We start from the raw sequence: 27531 nt of genomic DNA, 5'->3' as shown, positions 1-27531 counted from the left end.
CCTTAACCACCATGCCACCTGCTGGCCCCTATTCAAGATATTTCCTACATTTTGCATGTTAGAGAAGTGAACCCAGAACAGGGTAAGTGCCTTGCCCAAGGTTGTTATAGAACTTTTTTGACTAGGTGATGCTATTGATTAATATCAGACAGACCTGCTATTGAATCTCAAGAGAGTTGAAAGTTATCACCAGCTGTCACTAGTTCTCATTAACCACATCATTAACTTGGGACAGGTTAGTAGTGTCTTGCCCAAGGTTATAATAGATAAATATTTTTTGACTCTTAAGGTTAATGTTTCTGATTAAAATCAGACAGACCTGATATTGAATCTTAGGTCTTTGACCAGTTATGACCAGCTGTGACCAGTTCTGATAAACCATATCATTATTGAGTATTAACCTGCTTTTATCAATAAATCCTGGCCAGGTTAAAAAGAAAATAAATTGGGAACCAGCAGATGGCGTGATGGTTACGTCACTGGACTCCCATGTAGTGGTTTGAGTCCCTGGACCCTGTGACTTAAAACTCAGGCCAGGGGGACTGAGTGGTGATTAAGGGTGCTGGACTCCCACATGGCTGACTACAGTTCGAGTCCTGGACCTGGTGGCTTGCTTTCTCACTTTCCCTCTCTCTTGTTCTCTTAATAATAATGAATGACATTAATTCTTATTATAATAATATAATAAATAATATTATTATTAAGTAAAGATAAAGTAAATAAAATAATTCTTTAAAAAAGAAAAACCCTCTGTCTGGGAACATGCACCCGCATGCCCAAGATCCTGAGAAAGGAATGGGGGAGAAGGGATTACAGCGTGGCCATCTCCCTGGGAGGGTGATTTCTCGCTTTCTGTCTTCCTGTCTCTGTTTCTTTGGCAAGCACACATGCCTATAGAAAAACTCTTTAAAAAAGAAATTTGTTTGGGACCAGCAGTTAGCGTAATGGCTATGTCGCTGGACTCCCATGTAGTCAACCGTGGTTCGAGTCCCAGACCCGGTGACTTAAAACTCAGGCCGGGTGCATGTGCGTGCGTGCCCAAGATCCCGAGAGGAGAAAGGAGAGAAGGGATTGTGGCATGGCCATCCCCCCTGGGGGGTGATTTCTCACTTTCTGTCTCTCTGTCTCTCTCTGTCTGTCTGGCGAGTGCACGTGCCTTATAGCAAAAACCTCTAAAAAAATTTTTTAAATAAAATAAAAAAGAAATTTGTGTGATTATTTTTTATGCTTACTGTCCATTTGTATTTTTTTCCTAATATATTCATGTTTTTTGTTCTGTTGGGGTATTCAAGTTTTTCTTACTAGTTTATCATATTTTTTCCTTTTTTTAAAAGAATTATTTTATTTAACTTATTTTTAATTTGACCAGAGAGGGACAGAGTGGGGGGTGGAGAAAGAGAGAGAGAAAGCAAGCCGCAAGGTCCAGGACTCGAACCTTGGTCAGTCATACGGGAGTCCAGCGCCCTTAACCACCACAGCAAGTGTCAGCTCCCTAGTTTATTATGTTCATCATGCACTTATTTCATGTTCATATTTTTCTTACTGATTTATTCCAGCTTAGCAGGTGGTGTGGTGGTTAACATGCTGGACTCCCACATGGCTGACCATTTCAGTCCCAGACCTGGCTTTCTCACTTTCCCTTTCTCTCTCTCTGGTCAAATTTAAAAAAATAAATGATAATAATGAATAAGATTAAGTAAATAATTAATTTTTTTATATAAACTTTTTAAAAATTTTTTTGATGAGAGAGAAAGAGACAGCCAGGTACCCTTGACAAGGCCTGGTCGCACTCTGTCTCCTCGGCAGTGTGTCTTACCCAGTCTTCTAGCCAGCCAGGATCGCAGGTGCTGGTATGTGTTCCTGACAAGGTTGGAAGCAATACGGGTCACTGCAGGCTCAGGTCCCTGGGTTAGCTTGAAAACGTGTGGGGTACGCCTGTGAGTGCCTGGGACCCCAAGAAGCAGGAGGGCTGGGGAGAAGGGCGTTGTGGCATAATGAGACCCTGTGGATGATGCTTCTCTCTGTGTCTGCCTCTCTTCTATGAACACATGCTCTCTGTCATTAAAAAAAATTTCTCATATATGTGTGTGTGTGTGTGTGTGTGTGTGTGTATGGCTGAAATTTTTTCCCCTGTCCTTATTTACATCTAGATTTGAATTCACATTGTTAAACGGAGCATTACAAAGTAAGGAATTGAGATCAAATTGTTTCTATTGAGGTTTCTACTTTTATTTCCATAGGTCCTGCTCAGTCTGGAATTTTGTCAGATCGTGAAGTAGTGAACCTCTTTCTTCATTTTACTGTCAATCCTAAACCCCGAGTTGAATACATTGACCGACCAAGATGCTGCCTCAGAGGAAAGGAATGCTGCATCAACAGATTCCAGCAAGTGGAGAGTCGTTGGGGTTACAGCGGCACGAGTGATCGAATCAGGTGTCTGCCACTTCGGGGCCTTCGGGACAGGGTGGGGATAGCAGTCAGTGTTTGGCTTTTATCCTCATGTTGGAAATAATTAACCAACATTCTGTTTTATACCTTGTTTAATACATTTTTAAGCTCTAATACCAGGGTCCAAAGTCACTGAAGCATCCTGGTCTTTGCACTGAGTTATGAGTCAGGGTGACCTCTTAGGAAAAAAGTCAGCAGGGTTGGATTGGGCCTTCTGTTGTGAATTATGTTTGATCACCACTGCCTGCAAGCTGAATTCTAGACACTAGTTAATCAAATACTGTGTTTACAGGCTTACGGCTACAGTTTAATGTGTTTAACCTTACTGTGTTTATTGTGAGTTTTTTCTTTGCATAGATGATGCATGGAACATAGTTCAGTATACATTTATAAAAGCTTTGAATGGGAAACAAAGCAAAAATCTTGAAAAATGCATATATGATCCTGTTGAAGAATTTATCTTGGTTCTACTGTGTTTCTTTAGGTTAAATGTCAAAATAGAATCGGTACCAGTTTGTATAAAACATCACTTTTGGATGTTTAGTTATTTCCTAGTGCTTTAGTATAAGACTAGAAATGAATGACAAGTTTGTTAAAAACAGAACTCTAGTTGGTGGGAGACTATTACTGTGTGAATGCTGGTTAGAATGGAAATTGGCAGCACATTGTAGACTGCTTAGTAATTGTTCATAGTGTGGGACTATGTGCAACAACTTACGGAATAAGGCCAAAGCTGCACACACAGGAAAAGTAATCATTAAACTACGGAAGTAAATAAATTAGAGTAGACATAGATGATTTAAACATTAGACCCAAGTAGCTAGAGATCCATAAGAGAAAGGAAATAGGTAAATGTAGAAATTAAAGAATTAAAAATACCAGAATTGATAAATCTATAAGCCGATTCTTTAAGAAGACCCCCCCCAAAAAAAAACTCCAGCAAAGATAATTTTTAAAAATTCACATTTAGAAATAAAAACAGGAATATAATCATATGCTGAGATTTTTATTTTAATTCTGGATTTACTCTGTGCTAATAAATTGAACATCTTGATGGAATGGATCATTTTATAGGCAAATATAAATTATCAAATTGACTGAAGAAGAAAGCCCGAGTAGAACAATTACCATGGAAGGAATTAAAAGTTATCAAAGAACTGTCCCTTCTCAAGGTGATTTTTACAGGTGAGTTTGAGCAAACCTTCAAGGAACTGATAGTTCCCTTGAGCAGTAAAAGAAGAAAATACTTCCTGGTTAAGTATTGAAGGGAGCAGTATAATCCTCATATAGGACTCTGACAAGACAGCAAATATACGGTATCAACCTCATGCAGTACATTAGAAGAAGAAATTCTGTGTTAAATAATAATTGGGTTGTCAGAAAAATCATGATGTATTTTTTGTTTTTCTATGCAAAAACGTGTCATGATTTTTCTGACAACCAAGTAGCATTAAATTGGCAGTATTTAGAAGAATAATACTGTATGAGCAAATATAGTATATTTGGAGGACTAAAGAATGGATCAGTGTTAGGAACTGTATTAATATTTATCAAAGTAGCAGATCAAAGAACAAGTTGATTTTAATAGCTGTCAAAAAGGCTTTTGATGACATTTTGCCTGCATTTCAGATATAACTATTAGATTAGGTCTAGAAGAATATTTCTTTAATACGAATAGACTATTGAGACATCAAAAGAGGAATACCTACTCTCCTTACTGTTTTTCAGGATTATTATAATTCTCATTCATGTCATATAAATGAAGAAATCAGAGATTCAAATATTAACAGGCCTTTTTTTTTGGAGAGATTTTTGCTGCAGGGCGTGTGTGCTCGCTAGAGAGACAGAGTCAGAAAGCGAGAAATCACTCCCCGGGGGGATGGCCACACCGCAATCCCTTCTCCTCTCGGGATCTTGGGCACTCACACACACGCGCCTGGCATGAATTTAAGCCACTGGGTCCGGGACTTGATCCGCGGTCCACTACATGAGAGTTCAGTGACATAGCCATTACGCTAACCGCTGGTCCCAAGAGGCCTTTTTTGGTATTTACAGGTGACATTATGTACATTAGTATTTCACAAATCCATCAAATTTAATTCTCTCTTTTTTTGAACAGGTTTTTGCTGTAGGGCACGTGCACTTGCCAGAGAGACAGAGAGACAGAAAGCAAGAAATCACCCCCCAGGGGGGATAGCCACACCGCAATCCTTTCTCCTCTTTTCTCCTCTCGGGATCTTGGGCACGCACACACACTCACCCGGTTTGAGTCTAAACCACCAGGTCTGGGACTTGAAGCATGGTTGACTGCATGGGAGTCCAGCGACATGGCCATTATGCCCCCAGTAAAAAAATAAATTTTAAATGTGAACAAATGTAGTTGTAATATTAAATAACCATTAAGTATTGTAATAAAACAATAACTTAAAAAGAGAATATTATAAAATATTACTATCCATAATATTAAATGTTACTATAATAGTATTATACATTATATATGTATTGAATAGTACTGTAATATTATTTTTTAATAATTATTTCATTTTATTCATCATTATTACTTTTTTAATTTGATATATATAGAGAGAGGGTGGGAAAGTGAGGAAGTAGGCTGCTAGGTCCAAGATTCAAACCACAGTCGGCCATGTGGGAGTCCATGCCGCTTCGTGGCCCCTAACCATAATATTAGGAGTAATTTTGGGCTGGCTAGTGGCACAGTGGTCAGGACAGCTAAATCCCACATGGTTGACGGTGTGGTTTGAGTTCTGAACCTGGTAGCTTAAAAAACACACCTGGCACATGTGTACATGTTTTGTTTTGTTTTGTTTTGGAGAGGTTTTTGCTATAGCGCATGTGCACTCGCCAGGAAGACAGAGCGAGACAGAGACAGAAAGCAAGAAATCACACTCCGGGGGGATGGGAACACTGCAATCCCTTCTCCTCCATTCTCCTTTCGGGATCTTGGGCACATGTACCCAGTGTGAGTTTAAACCACCCGGTCTGGGACTTGAACTGCGGTTGACTACGTGGGAGTTCAGTGATATAGCCATTATGCCAAATGCTGGTCCTGACATATATGTGCATGTGTGCCAACCCAAAGTCTCAAAAAGAAGATGAGACGGAGGAGGAGGATAGCAGTGTGACCATTCCTTATGGGGAGGTGTTCTTACTTTCGCTCTCTGTCTCTGTCTTTCTCTGGCAAGTGCATGTAACCTATAGCAAATTAAAAAAAAAAGAATGTGATGAAAAGGAATATAAAGTTAGATCTTTGCTGATCCAATGTACTGGTATTTATATAAATTAATTCCGTTTTTAAAAGAGAGATTTTTGCTATAGTGCATGTGTGCTCATCAGAGAGAGAGAGAGACAAAGTAAGAAATCACCCCCCTGGGGGATGGTCACTCCGCAGTTCATTCTCCTCTCAGGATTCTGGGCATGCACGGACACGTGCTCAGCATGGGTTTTAAGCCGCCGGGTTCAGGACTTGAACTACGGTCATCTATGTGGGAGTCCAGAGACATAATTGCTTCGCCATCTGCTGGTCCCGATATAAATTAAAATTTTAACATTAAACCAAATGAGACCATGAAAGTGCTAGAACAGGTGCTATTTGTTCACTGTGGCCTCGCCAACTTTAGCATAGATCGTAATTCGACTACACATCATTCAACCTTTGTGTCTAAAATCATCATCATGTTAAAATAGTGGCAAATAGGGAACTTTTTCATCTTGGCTATTACCAGCAAAGTATATATATAATCATAATCTATATGTAATATGCTTTCACAAACCTATATTTAAAACAAACCCACCAATAGAGAAAAATGAGAAAAGAACAGGGGTGCTATTTCATAAAGAGGAAATCCAGTGGAGTGCTCGCTTCGGCAGCACATATACTAAAATCAGAACGATGCAGAGAAGATTTGCATGGCCCCTGCGCAAGGATGACATGCAAATTCGTGAAGCATTCCATATTTCAAAAAAAAAAGAAAGAAAACCCAGTGGACAGTAAGTACATGAGCAAATGTTTCACCTTGTTACTAATCAAAGAAGTATAGAGTATGCCAGTCATCAATTTCTCAAAGACAAATTGAAATTAAAATACTCACAGTTGGTAAGAGTGAGACAGACATGACCCTTATTCCTTATGGGGTATGAAGTGCTCTTTCCAGAAAGCAATTTGGCAATGTTTATCTAAAGCCTTAAGAACGTGCCCTTTGGGCCAGGCTTGTCGTCTGTTGGTTAAGGGAGCCCAAGCCCATGTGGAGACTGCTGTACTGCATGCCCAAATCCTGATGAGATGGAGAGGTGAAGGGGGATGGCAGCGTGACCTTTCCCTGTTGGAGGATGCTTTCTTCCTCTCCCTGTCTCTATCTGTCAGATGAGTGCAGATACTCTATGGCAGAATTTTTTTTCTAAGAAAGAAACATGCCTTTCATTTTACTTTTTTCTTTTTAAGAATTGTTTTATTTAATCCCATTTGTTATTATTATTAATTTTTAAATTTGACCGGACAGAGAGAGAGAGAAAGGGAAAGTGAGAAAGCAAGCTGCCAGGTCCAGGACTCGAACTGCTGTTGGCCTTGTGGGAATCCAGTGCCTCTAACCACCACGCCACAAACTGGCCCCATGCCTTTCATTTTTCACTAGCAGTTCTACTTCTAAAAAATCATTCTAAGGAAAATAATTAAGGCTTTGTAAAATTATTTGGCTTTAAGATTATATATCACAGCATTGTTACATAATAATAAAAACTACAAGGAATTTGGACTATTCAACAAAGGATTTAGTAAAATGTCATTAATTAGCAGTAATTTTTTTTATTATAGTACATGAAAAAGCTGGTACAAAAATACCTTTTTTAAAAAAAAAAGGAATTATTTAACTTTCTTCCTTTCTTTTTTTTTATTTATTTTTTATTTTTATTTATTTTTATTTTTTTGGAGAGATTTTCACTATAGGGCGCGTGCGCTCGCCAGACAGACAGAGAGAGACATAGAGACAGAAAGCGAGAAATCACCCCCCAGGGGGGATGGTCACGCCGCAATCCCTTCTCCTCCATTCTCCTCTCGGGATCTTGGGCACGCACGCACACGTGCCCAGCGTGAGTTTTAAGCCACCGGGTCCGGGACACGAACCGCGGTCGACTACGTGGGAGTCCAGCGACATAGCCATTACGCTAACTGCTGGTTCCCACTTTCTTCCTTTCTTTAATTTGACCAGAGAGCAAGAGAGAGGGAAGGCAAGAAAGCAAGCCACCAGGTCCAAGACTCGAACTACAGTTGGTCATGTGGGAGTCCAGTGCCCTTAACCACCGTGCCACCTGCTGGCTCCATTTCTTGTTATGATTTTTAAAAGAATACATTTATGTTCCTAGAAAAAGGTCTGAAGAAGAAATCCAAAGGGTTAAAAAGGTTTATGTCTGGATTTTCTTTTTTTTTTTTTTTGAGAGGTTTTTGCTTTAGGGGACCTTGTCCCCCCGCCAGAAAGACAGAGAGACAGAAAGCGAGAAGTCACCCCCCAGGGGGAATGGCCATGCCGCAATCCCTTCTCCTCCTTTCTCCTCTCGGTATCTTGGGCACGCACGCACACGCCCAGTGTGAGTTTAAGCTGCCGGATCCAGAACTCAAACCGTGGTCGACTACATAGGAGTCCAGTGACAGCCATTCCACTAACTGCTGGTCCCTGTCTCTGGATTTATGGATTCTTTAAATTTTTGTCTTGCTTGTTGAGCTGCATTTCCTGATTTTTTTTGGTAGAATAAATTGCCTTTTTTAATCAGAGAAGCTGGTATAAATAATGTTTTTAAAATTTTACATTGGTCCTCTTGCTATACTAGGTGTTTAGCTTGGTAGTTAAGAGCCTCTTTTTTTTTTTTTTTTTAAATGGTTTGGTAGTTAAGAGCCTCTTTTTTTTTTTTTTTTTAAAGGATTGTTTAATTTTATTTATTATTTTTCGTAGGCTCACCAGAGAGAGAGTGAGAAAGCAAGGTGCCAGGTCCGGAACTCGAACCAGAGCTGGCATATGGGAGTCCAGTACCTTAACCACCACACTACCTGCTGGCTCCAAGACATATGGGCTTTTGATCCAAACAGTCTTGCTTGAGTGTCTCAACTCTGCCACATTTTTAACTTGAGAAAGTTAATTTTTCTAAAGCTCATTTTCTTTAACTACAAAAACTTAGGTTAATAAATACTGTTACCTAGTTCTTAGGGCTGTTACGATGATTAAAGGAAATAATGTAAAGAATAAAAGCTCAAGAGGCCAGCAGGTAGTATGGTGCTTGAGGGCACTAGACTCCCACACGGCCTACCACAGTTCAAGTCCTGGACCTTGGCGGCTTACTTTCTCTCTCTCTCTCTCTGCCCCTCTCTGGTCAATTTAAAATAAATAATAAACAAAGTTAAATTAAAGAAATAATTCTTAAAATAAAAGAAAAAAAGAATGCAAGCTCAGCACCGGCCATCAGGAGGTACTCGTCCAGTGGGGTGGCGGGGCGGCAGTAACAAGGTGAGCAGGCTGGTTCCACGTTACAGATGATCTGTGCGGTCCTGACGTTCCAAGGGTATTTCATCCCAGTTTTATGCATTTTTTAACATGGAGGAATATTTCTTAACTTTACAACCAAACCAGACTCAGTGATTATAATTCTAGATGTGGGATCCGCAGTCAAACCCACCTGTATAGATCAGGTCATGCCCTGCCCTCCACCACCGCGGCTCTCCGTTACACCACCCTGCTTCTTCCCCACCTCCTATCACAATGGATAATTATTTATTTACTACTTTCTTGTTTATTACGGGTGTCCTCCGTGAGGCTATAAACCTTGTGGATAGAAACTGTGTCTCATTGACCATCTTCTCCCCAGTACCTACATAGGAAGGGCCTTTGATGTGTGTAGAACTGAGGGATTGCTGTAGGTGGGGGTGCTGGGCTTCAGTCCTGATGGCTGGCGTGCCTGCCTTCGTGAATGGGTCCATGGGCACACCTGGACGAGCACAGCAGTGGAAGAAGCATTATAACCCAAATCAGTTCTGTTTACAGTACAGAAAACAGGTCCTACTTAGGTTCCTGTTAGAAGTTCAGATTTAGTCCAGAAAGAAACTTGTTTTTTAATAAGCAAACAGATGACCTTTCTTTTTTTGTGAGGCGGGGGTGAGGTTTTAGCTATAGGACGCATGCACTCACCAGAAAGACAGAGAGAGAGAGAGAGGGGGGGGGGAAAGCGAGAAATCACCCTCCGGGGGGATGGCCATGCCACAATCCCTTCTCCTCCCTTCTCCTCTCAGGATCTTGGACACGCACGCACACGCACCCGGTGTGAGTTCTAGCCACTGGGTCCGGGACTCGAACCACAATCAACTACATGGGAGTCCAGTGATATAGCCATTACGCTGGTCCCAACAGATGACCTTTCTAAGTTTATCTGTTTTTGTGATAGCTTTCGTGTTTACTTTAGTAGCAAAATTAGACATTCTGGATATGGATAACAAATTATGAACCTTGAGAATATGAACGCTTGTAGAATTATGTTTTTACATTTGGCTTCTTTCTCTCAGATTCACTGTTAATAGAAGAATCTCTATAGTCGGATTTGGCTTATATGGATCTATTCATGGTCCCACGGATTATCAAGTGAATATACAGGTACACTTTTCCTCCCATATTACATGATATTATTTTTATAGAGATACGCATCTCTGTATAATTATCAAAGGGATCAGAAAGCCCATCAGTAGCATTTTTTTTCCTTCCAGTTTTGCTATAGTGTGCATGCACTTGCTTGGAAGGGCAGGGTGAAGGAGGGCCACACCACAGTCCCTTCTCCTCTCTTCTTCTCTCAGGATTTTGGGCATGAAAGCACGTGTGCCCAGCATGATTTTTATGCTAATGGATCCTGGGCTCAAACCACAGAGTTGGTTGTGTGGGATCCAGCTGCCTTAACCTCCATGCCACTGGCTGGCCCCCCATTAGTAGCATTTTAAGCCTAGAGGATTCTGTTTTATGGTTGATCTAAAACACAAATCTCGTTTCAGAAAATAAGAGTCAGTCACAAAAGCATTAGCATACATTACTATGGTTTGATTTAAATGTAACTTCTTGTTTAAAAATGAACAGATCATTGAATATGAAAAAAAACAGACTCTTGGACAAAACGACACCGGATTTAGTTGTGATGGGACCGCGAACACATTCAGGGTCATGTTCAAAGAACCTATTGAGATCCTGCCCAACGTCTGCTACACGGCATGCGCAACACTCAAAGTAAGTCGTTCAGAATGTTCCGGGTGGTGCGCTTCTGTGGCCAGTGGTTTCCTCTCGAATGTTACAGAAAGCATGTGTTGGAAGCTGAGGTTCAATGACAGTAGCGCTTTTTACAAAGAGGGAGAAGGGACCCTCGGAGCTCAACTACTCCAGTGTTGTGGGAAGAGAAGTGATTCTCAGCCCAGCTGTGTCCTGAGAGCAGAAATTCTTCATAAGAACCAGCCCTTTGTTTGAGAAGGAAATTGAATGTTTGACAAAAGATGATAATAGTTTTTAAGACTTTATTTATTTATTTAAATTTACCCAGAGAGAGAAAGAAAGTGAGAAAGCAAGCTGCCAGGCCTGGAACTTGAACTGCAATCGGCCCACATGTGGGAGTCCAGTGCCTTTCACCACCGTGCCACTTGCTGGCTCAATAATAATTTTCTTTAGAAAAATTATTTTATTTAACTTTATCTATTATTTATTTTAATTTGACCAAAGAGGGACAGAGTGAGAGAAGGAAAGTGAGAAAGCAAGCTGCTAGATCTGAGACTCGAACCACGGTTAGCCACGTGGGAATTCAGCGCCCTTGACCACCATGCCACTTGCCGGCCCCCAATAATAATTTTCTTAAAACCTTCTCTAATAGCTGAACTGTACATTAGTATTTTTACTCACAAATTAACTTTTTAGCAGAAACTTCATTTTTCACGAAGTGACTTAGCATAAAATTGTGTTTATGAGCTGTGATGAAATATAATGGACTACTAATCTAATTAAAACACTACACTGAACTGAGTACTTATTACGTGAAAATCACTAACGCGCCTTTTGTTCTGCTTAGGGTCCAGATTCTCACTATGGCACCAAGGGACTGAAGAAAGTGGTGCACGAAACTCCTGCTGCGAGCAAGACTCTCTTTTTCTTTTTTAGTTCCCCTGGCAATAACAATGGCACTTCAATAGAAGACGGACAGATACCAGAAATCATATTTTATACATAATTAAGCACATAATATATCTTGGCTGAATAGTTCCATGCAGTCTAGTCTCAAAGGCATAAATTAACTGGTCACAAAAATAGTTTGTGTGTTATGAATATTTATAATTGTAAGAAAAGAAACATTTTAGTTTCTTAGAAGAGATAGAAAAATGTTGATTTAAATCTGCATGATTTAAAGGCAAATTTTCCATTTTCTTACAACTTTAGGGGGAAGAGAACTGGGTTTAATTGTTTAAAATAAGCACAGTTATTTCAACTTCCTCTTGTATAATTTCATAGATCAGCTGACTCATGGTCTTTCAATAGTTTGGAATTGAAAGATTCTTGTTATATATAGCTGGGTTTTTTTTTGTTGTTGTTTGTTTTAACTATTTTAAAGGTTAGATGAGGGGGCAAATAGGCTTAGCTGTTTTGAAGGTTATATGAGATGAGATGGGTTAGTATTTGTACAGAATTCCTATTAACTCACATAACTGATTTCAGAAAATTAAGAAAGCTGACTTTATATTTGGGTTCTGAAATACCTGGTTGTTAACATTTGGAATAATGCTAAAAATAGGCCTAATTAATGCCCAAGAAAATTTTCAGTGCATTTATAGAAAAGGGTATTTTGTAATAGTATAGTAATGTGTTACATAGTACAGTTTTCAAACTATAAGTGGAGTTTATATAAATTCACAATAATGGGACAGAAACCAAGGATCAAAGGCGCCATCTCAGATGGGTTCTTTATCACTGGGCTGCCCTGCAGGAGCCATCTAACTTGAGAGCCATGCTGTGATACTTGCCAGGATGGAGGTGATGGTGGTGGCGATTGTGTAAACAGACATTGCTTCAGTGTTGTGATAATCTTACACAGCAAGACATTGAATACAATAGTAATACATTTCTAACATCAGCCTGAAAATTTTAAACTGTCCAACAGAATCACTCGTGCTGAGAAGTATGCCTTCTGTTACCTACACAGTTCTATCCAAGAAGCAAAATATGTTTGATAACCGTGACCTCATTAATGTCAACTGGTATATCTGTTGTAGGGAGGGATAGAAAGTGTATGTGGCAGAATGACATTTATACACTTTTTTATAAAGCAAATTTTTTTATATAAATGAATTAACATTCACTTTTTTCCCTTAAATACTTAAGTGTAATTAAACTAAAGGTTATCAAATACTGTGGAGGATGATTAAAAATCAAAATTCTTCTAAGAATGAACTTAAAGAAGATTTTTTTCTAAATAGTAATTGGGATGTAAAAATTTTTATCTGAGGTAATGTGTCACTTTATATTTTCAAGACTGTAGCGAGATGTGTTGGAGGTGGCTGAGGTCTCAGCATTGCTCAGTAAAAGGGAAATTTTTCTGTCTGGACCCAGGTCCTAAGGAGTATAAACCTCAGTTAACTGGAAGGTATGGCCTGGTTAACTTGAAGCATTAACCAGTAAACACTCCGTACTAACCAGTATAGAAAGTACGTCTGCCTTGAAAAGTATGGTATGCCAGAGATAAGTGAGGTGTTTTTTGATGTCTGAGGCCTCAAGTGTTCTGAACTGAAGGATCGTAATTGAGTGTAGCCATTGAAGCTACAGGAAGCAGAACTGTTCATTGACACTGGGGCATCCCCTGGGATTTTTAAAAATAAATGTCTATCATCCTCTTGTATTTTCATCATTTGTCTTTTTCTTCTAAAAGTTGACTGTAAGAGCACCATTTTGGAACAGAAGTTCTAGTTAATTGAGATTTAACTATTTTTAACTTATGAACGCAATACAAAATAAGAATGCTGGGACCAGCAGATGGCGTAAGGTTATGTGGCTGGACTCCCACATTGTTGACTGCTGTTCAAGTCCCAGATCCAGTGGCTTGAAACTCACGCCGGGCGCATGTGCATGCGTGCCCAAACTCCCGAGGGGAGAATGGAGGAGAAGGGCTTAGAGCGTGCCCATGCCCCCTGGGGGTTGATTTCTTGCTTTCTGTCTGTCTGGCAAGTGCATGGGCCCTACAGCCCCCCCCACCCCCCTAAAAAAAGGGAGGGGAAGAATGGCAAATTGCTACTTTAAAGCAGTTCATAGTAACAGCAGTAACAACCACTGCTGCCATCTGTTTTGTGGTCATTTTCTGTGGTCTCAGGTTTTTCTCCTGTATTCTAATCTCAAGGGGTAGAGAATGCAGAATGTGAAAGAATACCGGAAATAACCTTGGCACTTACTGTTAAGAGTGTCACAGTCATTTCGTAATTGTTCTTTAATTACAATAGCTACCATGTACCAGGCCGTGCACTAAGAACTTTATACATATTATTCGTTTTCATAGCATCATTTATGAGGTAAATACTATTGTAATACCCATTTCACAGATAAATCAGTGTTTTCAATGGCCAGTGGAAGGTGGAATTGAAACCCATTTCTACTTCTCATGCTACAAAATCAAGAAACTCTTGCTGGTTCAAGAACATGTCCATTCTTGGGACCAGCAGGTGGTGTGGTGGTTAAGGTGCTGGACACTCCCACATGGCTGACCACGGTTCAAGTCCTGGACCTGGTGGCTTGCTTTCTCACTTTCTCTCTCTCTCTCTCTCTTTCTCTGTCTCCCTCTGGTCAAATTAAAAAATAAATGAATAAATAAATAAAATAAAACAAAAAAAAATGTTCATTCTCAAATTGTATAGTAAAATCCCTAAAGCTACTTGATTAACCTGTATTTACTGTAGAATATAGTTTCCATCTTAAGAAAGTATGATATTCTAGAATCTACCTAACAGATTGAGATTATTGCATTGACAAATTGTTTTTCTCTCAGGTCCATGGAAATAGTACCTATAGTTTTGTGTTTTTTTTTTTTTTTTTTTTTAAGAAAGTTTTTTTTTGCTATAGGGTACGTGTGCTTGCTGGAGAGACAGAGATGCCCACCCTCCCACTCCCCCCGTCCTCCCCACCTCCAGGGATAGGCATGCCGCAATCCCTTCTCCACTCTCCCCTCAGGATTTTGGGCACGCACATACACGTGCCCAGTGTGAGTTTAAGCTACCAGGTCTGGGACTCGAACCTACGTGGGAGTCCAGTGATGTAACCATTATGCTATCTGCTGGTCCCATTGTGTTTTTTTTTTTTTTTAAGAATCATTTATTTTATTTTATTGTTTACTATGTTTTGTTTTGTTTTCGTTTGTTTTGTTTTGTTTTTAATTTGTACTCACCAGAGACAGAAAGCAAGAAAGCAAGCCACCAGGTCCAGGACTCAAACCATGGTCAATCATGTGAAAGTCTAGCGCCTTTACCACCAAATTACATGGTAATTATAGAACATTAGAGAGAGTGGGGTCTTCAAATGCGATATAGTAAATGCAATATGTCTAAAACTTACTGTTTCTATTTCCCTTTCTAGTACCTTCTAGCTAACCACTTTCTTCTCTGTTGTAATCATCCAGATTCAAAACTTGGGAATTGTCCCCAACTCAGACAAAATACATCCTTCACAAGAGTGAGGGTATCAGAGTTACCCCAGCCCCTCACCTCCATCCAGCCCCAGAGATCCATGGTGCACTTACTCTCTTGTTTGTACGCTTTAAAAAAAGAAAAGGGAACCAGCAGTTAGCGTAATGGCTATGTCGCTGGACTCCCATGTAGTCGACCGCGGTTCGGGTCCCGGACCCAGTGGCTTAAAACTCACGCCGGGCATGTGTGTGTGCGTGCCCAAGATCCCGAGAGGAGAATGGAGGAGAAGGGATTGCGCGTGACCATCCCCCCTGGGGGGTGATTTCTCGCTTTCTGTCTCTATATCTCTCTCTGTCTGGCTGGCGAGCGCACACGCCCTATAGCGAAAATCTCTCCAAAAAAAAAAAGAAAGAAAGAAAAGAAAAATAACTTTAAAAAAAAAGAATTATTTAACTTCATTTGTTTTAATTTGATCAAAGAGGGACAGAGTGAGTGAGAGGGAGGGGAAAAGTAAGAAAGAAAGCCATCAGGCCCAGGATTTGAACTGTGGTCAGTCATGTGGGAGTCCAGCACCCTTAATCACCATGTCACCTGCCAGCCCTTAGTTTGTTTGCTTTTAAAATTCCTTTTCTGTTTTCTTTATTGGCAAGACTAAGATGGAGTTACTACACGGAACACTACATCCAGCTGAAGGAAGGGAAGGTGAGAACCAGCACAAACATTTCCGATGGCATTTCTGCCGTTTGTTCATAGTCCCCGTTTTCCCACCCGTAGCGGTTTCTTCCCACTCTGCCTGTCTTTCCCTTCCAGAGGCAGAGACTTGGACAGCAGCAGGTCTCTGGTGCTCAGTTCTGGTGGCGGAGGCCTGATGGCTTTTCCCTTCTGGATGGTGTGAGGCAGAGATTTAGGCAGCGGCAAGTCTCTGGTGCTCAGTTCTAGTGGCAGAGGGCTGATGGTTTTTCCCTCTAGATGGTGGGGCATCCTCATACCCCCACCGCTGAGCCCCTGTAGGAAAGGCTGACTAGTTCTTGGCAGGGCACCTCTTCTCCACGTACCCATCTAGCCACCTGTCGGATGCCATTAATCATTCACCATCATATGTGTCCCTGTTTCCATTCAATTGTCAAAGCTCTAATCGAGGCTCAAGACCGCTCAAGAGGAATTTGAAAATAACTGCTTTATAATCCTACGTGAGCTTCTGTGCCTCTTCACTTAACTGTTGTCCAAGAATATAGTTTCGGCGTTCCCCTGCCCAAGTCTTCATACTGAGTGGCCTCAGTGTCCATGTGGACAGCTGTCCAAACCCAGTCGTCCAGTCCCTTCCTTAGTCCATCTTGAAGCAAGGTCCTCCAGCTGCCATTGCACCATACTCCTACCGCCAGCCAATGTTCTCGGCCACTTCTCTGCCTGCCTTCAGGGTTCTGTTTTTTGTTTTTGTTTTTTAAAGACATTTATTTACTTACTGGTTTTAATTTGACCAGAGAGGGACAGAATGAGAGAGAGAAAGTGAGAAAGCAAGCTGCCAGGTCTGGGACTCAAACTGCTGTTGACCATGTGGGAGTCCAGGACCCATAACCACCATGCCAGTTGCTGGTCCTCAGAGTTCTATTTTGAGCCCTGGTGCTCTGCACTCTCCCCCTTTCACCCATTTTCAACTCCAGAATCTGTTATCACCTGCTTACGCCTCTCAAGCTTCAGTTACATGTATTAAATAACCCCGTCCTCCTACGTGGATGTCCGACAGGGGTCTCAGACTCAGTATTGCCAAAACTGACTCCTCACCTCAGACTCCCCAACTCGTTTCTCAGGCCCCAAGCTCTCCACTCATTCCCAAATCCAGTCACCTGCCAAGTTTCGACAGCTCTGGTTCCTAAGTACGCTGGAGATGGCCGGCTGTCCATCGCGATGCCACTACTCAGTTCACGCCACCACCTCCCATCAAGGTGGAAGACATTGCTGTTGCTGGGCCATTTCTTTTGACCAGGCTGTAGCCAGTGATCTTTTTTGGAGAGGTTTTTGCCTTAGGGTGCCTGCACTCGCCTGAGAGAGACTGCTAGGGAAAGCCAGGACTCATTCCTGGGGGGATAGCCGTGAAGCATCCGTCTTGTCCATTCTCCTTCAGGGATCTTGGGCACACGTGCACACACACGCGCTGGGTGTGATTTTCCCGCCATGCCTTCTGCTGGCCCTGCAGCCAGTGATCCAAAACAGCAGATTGAGTTGTGCAAATCCTTAGCTTCAAAACCTTTGACGACTCCATGAATCTTGCTTCTGCTGACTTAGGTTTCATGTCTCGCTCCCCATGTCGCAGTTACAGTGTGAGATCCTGTGCTCCTGGCACATGTCCCCAAGGGCCAAGACAGCTAGAGGTTCCGTATTGACTAGGCCCATAGGAAGCAGGGGTAGGTGGGAGTGTGTGTGTGGGGGGGTGACTGCACCTGCTGGGTGGCTGCTGCAGTGCGACCCCTGGCCCAGCGCATCTCAGCTCACTCTAGTCCTCAGAAGTCACATAATTTCCTTTTTTCTCCGATGAAGAAAGAAAATACCAGCAGTGACAACACCTTCCCACCAGCCTCGAGTGGTGGGCCTTGACGCAACAAGACCCCAGCTTCCTCTCTCCGTCTCCAGGGAGCAAGTTCTGGAGGGTCCTCGCTCCCTCCGGCCGCCAGGTGTCGCTCTCAGCGGCAGCGAGTGTAGGCGCGAGCCACGCCTACCCCCGGGTGCGCAGGCGCAGAGGGTTCTTCCGGCGCTGGCCGTCCTCGTGCCGCCTCCCCAGGCGGGGATGCTCGGGTTGGGTTTCCCGTTGAGGCGGGTTCGGGAGGGGCCCCGGGCTCGGGCCTGTGTTCGGCTCCCTCGTGGCGCCGAGATGCCTAAGAAAGGGCCTAGGGGCCAGCCCTGTGGCGGCGAGAGGGTGGACCATTGGGCCGCTCGTTGGGGACGCGGGACCCGCGGGTGGGTGGAGGCAGCGCCAGCAGCTGGTTGTCTCAGCTCTCGGGCGGGACCGCCGCCTCGAACCCCATACCTGGGCACCTGCTACCTTCGCCCCTACACCCGGGGGAAGTCGGAGCGCCGGCCCGGCGCCTCACGGGGCTCTCTGCGCCGCTTCTGCTGACCCCTCGGCCTCGGCTTCAGCTGGCCCTTCAACTCGCAGCAGCGCGGGGTCCATGCTTCCCTGGGAGGCTCTCGACCTAAGCCGAGCTGGTCGCAGCCCTCCTAAGAATACACCTCTCCCCCCACATCTCCTCCACCATCCCTGCTCGACTCCAACCCGTTTCTCAGCTCAACTCGAGCTCTGCCTCCTGCCGGCAGCGTCCCAGGTGTCGGTGCAGCAGTACTGTGCGAGTCCCACCGGTGCACTCAACCCCGCAGACCGTCATTCCGTTTGTTCTCCCTCCTCTGCAGATCCCGCATACTGCCCTGGTGTTTAGTTCATATTTGTTCAATGAATTTAAGCTCCTAACATCTCTGTCATACAGGAGGCCCTTTAATATCATGATTGCACTATCGTTCGTTCTTTTCCACACACACACATCCACACTTGCAGATGTGGTAGTTCACAGACTTGCCAGCAGTTCAGCATGGCATACAAGGATCAGCAATAAATGCTTCCTGCCCCCGAGGAATCGGAAGTGCAAAGCAGACAGTAGGAGCCAGCACTAAGTGTGGAAGCCAGAGCAGGTCTTCTTCCAAGGCCGAAAAAGACACCGTTGGGGTTGATGGGAAGGTTTCACAGTAGAATTGATTTGAATCTTCGAAGGGTAGGGACAAAGCATTTCAGGGGACCAAAAAAATCCCAGAACACAACAGACTAGCTTAGTCTGGTCTTAGTTAAAGGTAAAAGGGAGTAGTGGAAGGATAAAATTAAACGTGTGGAAAATATTTGGTAACCAGTAAAGTTGTGTGCTGGTTGTCATTTTAGGGGAAAAGCCAGAACAAGGAACCAGAGAGATCACCTCCTCCTTTAGGTCCAGTGGCTGTTGATCCTAAAGGCTGTGTCACCATAGCCATTCACGCGAAACCTGGCTCCAAGCAGAATGCAGTAACAGGTATATCTGGACCCCGGGATGAGAGTCTTACATGAATCGTGTGTTCCCTCCACCCATCCTCCCTTTGTCTTAGGTAGCTGAAAGTTTATCCTGTGACACTCAAATAGATTTTTCACAGTTGCAGTTAGAGGCTTTCTCCTTTTTTTTTTTTTTTCCCAATAATTGTATTTTGAGTTTATTTATTTATTTTAATTTGACAAGAGAGGGACAGAGTGAAAGGGAGAGAGAAATTGAGAAAGCAAGCCACCAGGTCTGGGACTTAACTGCGGTCAGCCATGTGAGAGTCCAGCACTTTAACTACCATACCACCTGCTGGCCCCCGGCCTTCTCCATTTTAATAGTTTAGATTCTAATGTAAAGGTGTTTGAGAAAATATACTAAAATGATGTCAAGCTAGATGAAAACCATTGTTTTATTTTCCTTTTTAAGATTATTTTAGAGAGGGTACATGTAGAAACATGTGTCACCTAGATTATTTTGAATTTGTCCCATTCAAGAGAGGAAGTTTTAGATCTAGTTTGATTGTCGCTGTTCTAAGAAAGGAGCGAATACCTGAGGTCTGAGATGCCTGATCAATTTTTGTGTGTATTTATTTTAAATCAAAACAATGTAAAACATTTCTGTACCTTAAAAAAAAAAATCTGTCATGTGGGGTAGCTAAACTAAGTTAGAGACTTTCAGGCTATGTCCTGAAGCCCCAGAAATGCCTCAGGAATCTCTGTTTGGGGCAAAGAGGAGGCGAGGCAGACAGGACTCCTGAGTAGCTGTGTTTACATTTGTTTTAAATGTTGGGATTCTGTAGAGAACTAGAGGGAAAGGGAGTTCTCAAAGAGAAAAGCTTAGAAACCATTGATCCAGGGCTGGCAGGTGGTGTGGTGGTTAGGGGCACTGGATTCCCACATGGCTGACCACAGTTCCAGTCTCAGACCTGGCAGCTTCCTTTCTCACTTTCTGTCGGTCTGTCTGTCTGTCTCTCTCTGTCCCTCTCTGGTCAAATTAAAATAAAATAAATGAATGAATAAGTAAAATTAAATAAAATAATTCTTTTTTTTTAAAAAAATTGATCCAAATTATCCAGGTCTTCTTTACCTTGAAAGCCCCTATTTTAAACTGTGTTTATATTTTGAAAAAAGATCCCAGAATTGGTATGCGGGGCCGGATTTGTGCTAATGGCCACGTTAAGCCACCTGTGTTTGACATATCCTTCTTTTATTTTTTATTTATTTATTTTTTTTGGGGGGAGAGGTTTTTGCTATAGGGCGCGTATGCTTGCCAGACAGAGAGAGACAGAGAGACAGAAAGTGAGAAATCACCCCCCAGGGGGATGGCCACGCCACAATCCCTTCTCCATTCTCCTCTTGGGATCTTGGGCACGCACGCACACGCGCCCGGCGTTAGTTTTAAGCCACCGGGTCCGGGATGCGAACCGCGGTCGACTACATGGGAATCCAGCAACATAGCCATTACACTAACTGCTGGTCCCCAGGCTGCTCTTTTAAAGGCTGTATTGATGCAGGAGTCAGGACCACTCTTTCAAAACAACTCTCAGAGGACTGGCAGGCGATATGGTGGTTAAGGGCACTGGACTCCCATGTGGTTGATCGTGGTTCGAGTCGTGGACCTGGCAGCTTGCTTTCTCACTTTCTCTCTTTCTCTCTCATTCTGTCCCTCTCTGGTCAAATTAAAAATAAAGTTAAATAGAGTAATTCTTTAAAAACACACACACAACTCTCTTTGTCCCTAGAGTTTAAATCATAAATTGTAATTTGTTTTTTAATCACAACATCACTTTCTAGCCAGGTGACATGGGAAACATTACTCTTGATTCCAGTTTCTTCCTTCGTAGAATGGAAATAGTAATGGCACTGATATCTTCTTCATAGAGTCATTAAGGGGATTATAAAAGCTAGTATTTGTAAAGCCCTTAAAACATATTTGTGTGTGCTTAAAATTAGTGTGTAGTTAAGGGCTATGTAAATGTTTAATAAACATTAAATTTTGAAAACATTCAAGAGGCATGTCACAAGTGCATGTGGAATGTAAAATTATTCGAGAGGCATGTATAGTCCGTGAGCTGCCTCGTCCGTGTACTTCCTCAGTGACCTCCTTTGGGCTGAAGCCCAGCTCCTCTGACTCCCTTACTGGAGCCCTTCCTCTCAGAACACGTGATTTCTAGGTGCCTAAATCCAGGCTACCCCCAGGACTCTCTCAGCCCACTTTTGTCAGCAGTGTAAGGTAAATACTGATTTTTCTCTGGATTTATTTTCTGTAATGGTAGAGGTATGTTTATATTCCCGCAAGTGTGATTAATCATTCATTTCTTCACTAGATAGTTGTCAATGAAGAATCTGTGCAAATGCAAACCCTTACAAAATTTCCTCCCTTGTGAACAAGAACTCCTTACCAATAACTCTTTTCATTCCAGATCTGACAACTGAAGCTGTAAATGTCGCTATCGCAGCTCCTCCAACAGAAGGAGAGGCTAACGCTGAGCTCTGCCGATACCTGTCCAAGGTCCTAGAAGTCAGGAAGAGTGATGTGGTTTTGGACAAGGTAGGTCTCTCCCCCTCTCTCCTTTTTAAACGTCTTTGATTATTACATTTCACTCATAATTTGGAAAATACTTTTTCTTTTCAAATAATTGGAGACACGTTATTTTTAACTCTCATATTCATTTAATCACAAAAATCTGTAAATTCTCCCTATTTATTTAGTTGTCTTCATTTCTAGTGCCTCATTGCCATTCAGACTGCCCATACTCTACCTGTATTTCTTTGTTGCAACCATTTCAAGCATTTTCTCCTTTCTAAAATCATTTTGGAACCTGCATCAGGTAATTTTGCTCAACTCTGCCTTCAACTCATCGCCACACTAAAAAATCTAACATGGTTCCCTGTTGTTTGTCATGTCCATGAGTGAGTCCATGAAGTGTCTGGGATCTGCAGTGTCCTCGCTCACTAGGAGAAGCTCCTTAGGAACTTGGACGATTCATATGGACTCATTAATATGATAGTTTTACATTAGGGGTAGGAATCACAGTCACTTGTGAATGTTTTCTAAATATAGATTCCTGGAATCACCTTAGCTTTTTGAAATAGAATATGCAGCAGTTGGGGCAGACATATATGTTTATATTTCTCGAAGCTCTACTTGTTTTCCACTAGCTTCTCTCCAGGTTCCAGCTGGCATTCAAAGCCACTGATTGATAGACAGCACCTAAGTATCCATCTGATCAGGCTGCTTCTCTCCTCACTCCCTATCTGTGGCAGGTCATTTCCGATTTTTGCCAGTGGTCATGCTCTAATGTTCACCTAAAAGGTACTCCCCACTCTTTTGTGTGTGCAAATTCTATTTAACTACGTAAGTTCTGCTCAGATTTTACCTTGTTTAAAGGATGTGTTTGAAAATAAATGCTTTCTTAAGTTTTTTTTGCTATAGGGGATGTGTGCTCACCAGACAGAGACAGACAGAGACAGAAAGCGAGAAATCACCCCCCGGGGGGATGGCCACGCTGCACTCCCTTCTCCTCCATTCTCCTCTCTGGGCATGCATGCACACACGCCTGACATGAGTTTAAGCCACCGGGTCTGGGACTTGAACCATGGTCAACTACATGAGAGTCCAGCGACATAGCCATTATTCCAACTGCTGGTCCTTTTCTGTAGTAGTTTTAAGTGGTTGTTAAATCACAGCACTTGGATATGTGGTTGCTTTTGTTTGGATTTTCTTTTTTTTTTTTTTGGAGAGATTTTCACTGTAGGGCGCGTGCGCTCGCCAGACAGACAGAGAGAGACATAGAGACAGAAAGCGAGAAATCACCCCCCAGGGGGGATGGTCACGCCGCAATCCCTTCTCCTCCATTCTCCTCTCGGGATCTTGGGCACGCACGCACACGCGCCCAGCATGAGTTTTAAGCCACCGGGTCCGGGACACGAACCGCGGTCGACTACGTGGGAGTCCAGCGACATAGCCATTACGCTAACTGCTGGTTCCCCTTTTGTTTGGATTTTCAGAAATGTGTAACAATATGGAAAATAGCAATTTGTTCACACTTAGAATTATTTTTATATAAAGTGTATTTTTTTCATATTTTAAAGTGATTTTCATTTTCAACTTAAAGAGAATTACTTGAAAGTGCAATTAAAAATTTTTTTTTTTGGCTAGTGGGCACACATGCTCACCAGAGAAGGAAAGAGAGGAAGAAAGCACCTCCATTGACGTGTGGTTATGCCGCAATCCCTTTTCCTCCATTTTTTTTTTTTTTTTTTTAATCCTTTCTGGATTTTGTATAGGCAGGCACAGGCACCCCTCCTGTTTTTTCAATCCATCAGGTCCAGGACTCAAACCACACAATTGACTGTGGAATCTGGTTCCCTTAGCCACTAGGCCACAGGGCCAGCCTAAAATTAAGTCTGGATTCCATATTTATTTACTTTGAAATGTTAATGCCTAGCTTTTATTATAGAAATTGATGTATAAGGTAAAAGCCCTGGAGAGTAGTTATAAAAACGTATATTAATATAGAATGTAAAAGACAGTCTTTGATGAGACTGAAAGTGGCCATGAGAAAGTGGTACTTAAGCCGTCAGGGAAGCCCGTCTGTAACACCCTCTGCCCGCCCCAGGACGTGGCTGCGATGGGTACAACTGAAGCCTGCTGTGTCTAATAGAATTTGAATGTTGAGTGTGTGTTTCCCCTTTTGGTTTAGGGTGGTAAATCTCGTGAAAAGGTGGTAAAGCTTTTGGCTTCTACAACTCCAGAAGAAGTCTTGGATAAATTAAAAAAGGAAGCTGAAAAAAAATAAAGCCAGAAATGAAAAATACATCCTCAAGAAAATTTTTTATCGTTGTTATATAGGATCATGTATTTAAATACACAGAACCCCCTGGTGGTGGTCGGGGAATATCAATGTCTGTATTTTAATAAGAATAAGACTCAAAAAAAGCAGACATTTAAAAAGTATGCTACATTGAATAAGGCTCTAAGATCCCTGAGCCCAAACAGCCTGGAACATGTTATTCTGAATCCACAGCATTACAAAATAACAGAGCTGGAAAGGACATTCAAGATGCTCTGATTCAACCTCTCTCATTCTGTGATGGTGCTTCTGGTATCAAGATGTTGGGAGAATTATTCAAGATCGCACTGTGTAGGATGGCAACCAGAACCCAGATCCCTTGCCTCTTAGTTTAATGTCATTTATCCTGATTGTAAATTAAATGACAGTATTTCCACAACATTTCTGGAATTCTGAGGACTGCCGTCTGATCCAGTTTACAAGTGACAGAAGAAAAGGAAAATCTCTCATACTGCTTTGTAGCCTTACCTTGTTTTTTTTTTTTTTAATTAAGAATTATTTTATTTAACTTTGTTTGCATGTATGTATGTATGTGTTTATTTAAATTTAACCAGAGAGTGACAGAGAGAGAGAGAGTGAGAAAGCAAGCCACCAGGTTCAGGACTTGAACTGCAGCCAGCCATGTGGGAATCCAGAGCCCTTAACCACTACCCCACCTGCTGGCCCTTGTATTTTTTTTTCTATAGGGCGCGTGCACTCACTAGTAAGAGAGAGAGAGAGATACAGAAAGCAAGAATTCACCCCCCGGGGGGATGGCCACACCACAATCCCTTCTCCATTCTCCTCTCAGGATCTTGGGCATGCATGCACACGTGCCCAGCGTGAGTTTAAGCCACCAGGTCCAGGACTCAAACCACGGTTGACCACATGGGAGTCCAGCGACATAGCCATTACGCTAACTGCTGGTCCCTCTTTTAAATCTTTTTTTTTTTTTGCCCCTGTATTTTTGATGCTTATGTATTAATAAATCCAGAAGTGTTTTGTGTTTTTTGATATCTTTTAAACACTGTATTGAACATTTTTTGAAAAAGTAAAGAGTATGGGACCAGCAGTTACTGTAATGGCTATGTCACTGGACTTCCATGTAGTTGACTGCGGTTCGAGTCCCAGATCCGGTGACTTAAACTCAACGTCAGGCATGAGTGCATGAATGCCCAAAATCCCGAGAGGAGAATGAAGGAAAAGGGATTGTGGTGTGGCCATCCCCGCTGGGGGGTGATTTCTCACTTTCTATCTCTCTGTCTCTCTTTCTGGCTAGCACATACACCCTATAGCAAAAACCTCTCCAAAAAATAGACTAATTAGGACTTGTAATCTAATGTTAATTAGAATTTCTTAGAAGTTACTGAATTTTCTTCCCCAGTAGTAACTTGCAATGATCAAATCCAGTAGTTCTGAATCTCCAGAGATCCTTAAAAGAAGAAAGAAGACCTAGAAGCTATTAGCTTCCTGATTCCTGTGGGCCAGTCCACACCTCTGTTAGGGGATAGAGACAGAACCAGATGTTGTAGGTGGCACCTCTGCAGTGTTTAAAGTTACTAACAGCTGAAAACTCACGAACTTTTAAGAGGCAGTTTCCTGGGTTGTATGCTACCAGCATCCCTGTCTTACAGACTGCGGGGATTTGGTTAAGTAGTTCCTTAACTGTAATACAGAATATAAATTTTAGAACCCTCTGTGCCCCCAAATTCAGATTGTTACTGCATGTGACTTAGAGACTAAAAAATTAGGATAGGCTTTCCGTTTCTATCCAAGAGGTGGCACCATAATGTAACAGAAAGTGACACACTTTGCAGAAGGGGAATACATTAGGAAATCTGTTCTGTTGTGCTCACCAGCCTCACGTACCCTGATCCTTTTTTCCCTGTCTTTTTATAAATGCTCAAATGGTAAGGAGTTTAGCTCAGGCCAGAATGTGTTAGCTATGGGTCAGCTGGGTACTCGGGAGTCCTAGATCAGTGCTGGTAGACTCAGCATGGTCCTGTGTACCCGCCTTAACTCTGCAGGGTGCAGAAACTGCATGTTGTCAGTGTTTTCAAAAATGGAATTGGGCGGGCAGCAGGCAAGGAACTGAATTCTAATCAAGATGCCAGCTTAGTAATTTGAGTGAAGAATACGTCTGCCAAATGGACTGGCTAGTGGGATCCTTTAGTAAGCACATTCTGGGAAATCTCTTCAAGACAGACATTGTTCGAAGGCTGATTAGGAAATTTGGAATGAGAGCCAGAAAAATGACGAGTCCAGAATGAAGGAACTGTGACATTGAGAGCTCCCGTTTTTGCTGCAGGGATAGATCTACCTTATCAGCCAGCCACCGCTCCGCTTCTGGGACAACAGTGCTGGAGACAAAGATCCCTCACGGCGCAGCAAAACCCTTTCTCTAGGCTATAGGAAGAACACTTACCTCTACCCACATAGGCTTTCTCCAGACGGTTCTTATAATGCAGTTCATAAAAGCATTTTATTTTTTAGCATTTTATTGAGTCGTTTTCTATGCAAAAACACATCGTGACTTTTCCAGCAACCCAGTATAATCCTAGCAGTGTGCCCTAGGGTACATTAATTCAGTCCTCTTGATAGAGTTTGGGTAGGATGGATTCCCTAACTTTGCAACCATAGGTTATAGACTTCCTAGTCATTATCTGCATGAAATTTACCCCTCATGGTGGCTTTTAGATTTTTTTCAAAGGCTCAGGTTTCCTAAGAGATGCCTCGCAGACTTGCGGCACCGTGGAGAAGGGAATGAGTCAAGTCAACAAACCCGTAAGCCTTAGTTCTCTTCTGAGGCTGAACGGGCCAATGTGGTAGCTGCTTGCCAAAATCATAGAAATAAAGGCCGTGTTGGAAACAGCAGAGCCACAAGAGAAGAAATGGAATAGAAAGAAATAGTTGAAATGGAATGTAGAGGGCAAGATAGAAAAGTGAGTGAACAAAGAAAAATGACAGCTGTGGTAGTCTGGAAAGGAAAATCAACACATTCACGGTTGGGGTTCTGAAGAAGAGAACCAAAGGAAAGGAAGAGAACAAATATGTAAAGATACTCTTAGTAAAATATTGTAGAAATAAAATGAATTTACAGAAAGGGCATAGAGTCTCATGTTAAACAATAACTAAGAATAGTCAACAATGAGATATAGCCTCGTAAGGTTATCTGATTTCATCAATTTTGAAAAAGAAAACCCCCTGACCATCTAGACAGAGAGCTGAAGTCATCAGGTGGGAAGGGGAAACACATACATGCATACTCACATGTTGCTGACGGCAATGCCACTTTCTGTGGTGGTGTAGGAAATGTGTCAGCATTTATTAATACTAAAATTAAAAATACAGAACTGTTGGGTTGGCCCATGGATCCTCCATGGCCAATTATGGTTCAAATCCTAGCCCTGGTGGCTTGAAAAACATGCCAGGCACATGTGCTTGTGTGCCCCAATTCCTGACAGGATGGAGAAATAGAGAGGGGACTGTGGTGTGACCATGGCCTACTAGGGAGTGCTTCT

At 42.3% G+C, this 27531-nt stretch overlaps 2 protein-coding genes and 1 non-coding gene across 3 annotated transcripts in view; all 3 read left to right on the top strand.

Moving 5' to 3' along the window:
- BTBD1 (BTB domain containing 1) overlaps positions 1–13362 on the top strand; it is a gene marked incomplete at its 5' end in the record, with an annotated part of 28574 nt that extends 15212 nt beyond the window's left edge. Inside the window, 4 exon segments of the mRNA XM_014589484.1 lie at positions 2241–2433; positions 10007–10094; positions 10566–10712; positions 11539–13362. Of these exon segments, the coding sequence (XP_014444970.1) occupies positions 2241–2433; positions 10007–10094; positions 10566–10712; positions 11539–11697 (587 nt within the window).
- LOC114008602 (U6 spliceosomal RNA) lies at positions 6321–6427 on the top strand. Its single transcript, XR_003550119.1, has one exon. It is a non-coding gene; the product is annotated as a U6 spliceosomal RNA (small nuclear RNA).
- Positions 12642–24410, top strand: CUNH15orf40 (chromosome unknown C15orf40 homolog). Its single transcript, XM_027773539.1, has 5 exons — positions 12642–12718; positions 15718–15829; positions 19047–19173; positions 21599–21726; positions 23882–24410. Exons 1-5 carry the CDS (start codon positions 12642–12644, stop codon positions 23975–23977), a joined length of 540 nt encoding a protein of 179 aa, XP_027629340.1. The 3' UTR covers positions 23978–24410.
- The last annotated feature ends 3121 nt before the right edge of the window (positions 24411–27531 follow it).

This window comes from Tupaia chinensis, unplaced genomic scaffold (genome assembly GCF_000334495.1).
Source record: "Tupaia chinensis unplaced genomic scaffold, TupChi_1.0 Scaffold000359_1, whole genome shotgun sequence".
NCBI classification, from domain to species: Eukaryota; Metazoa; Chordata; class Mammalia; order Scandentia; family Tupaiidae; genus Tupaia; species Tupaia belangeri.
Note: the sequence above shows the minus strand (reverse complement) of the source record. Positions and strands in the feature narration are given on the sequence as shown.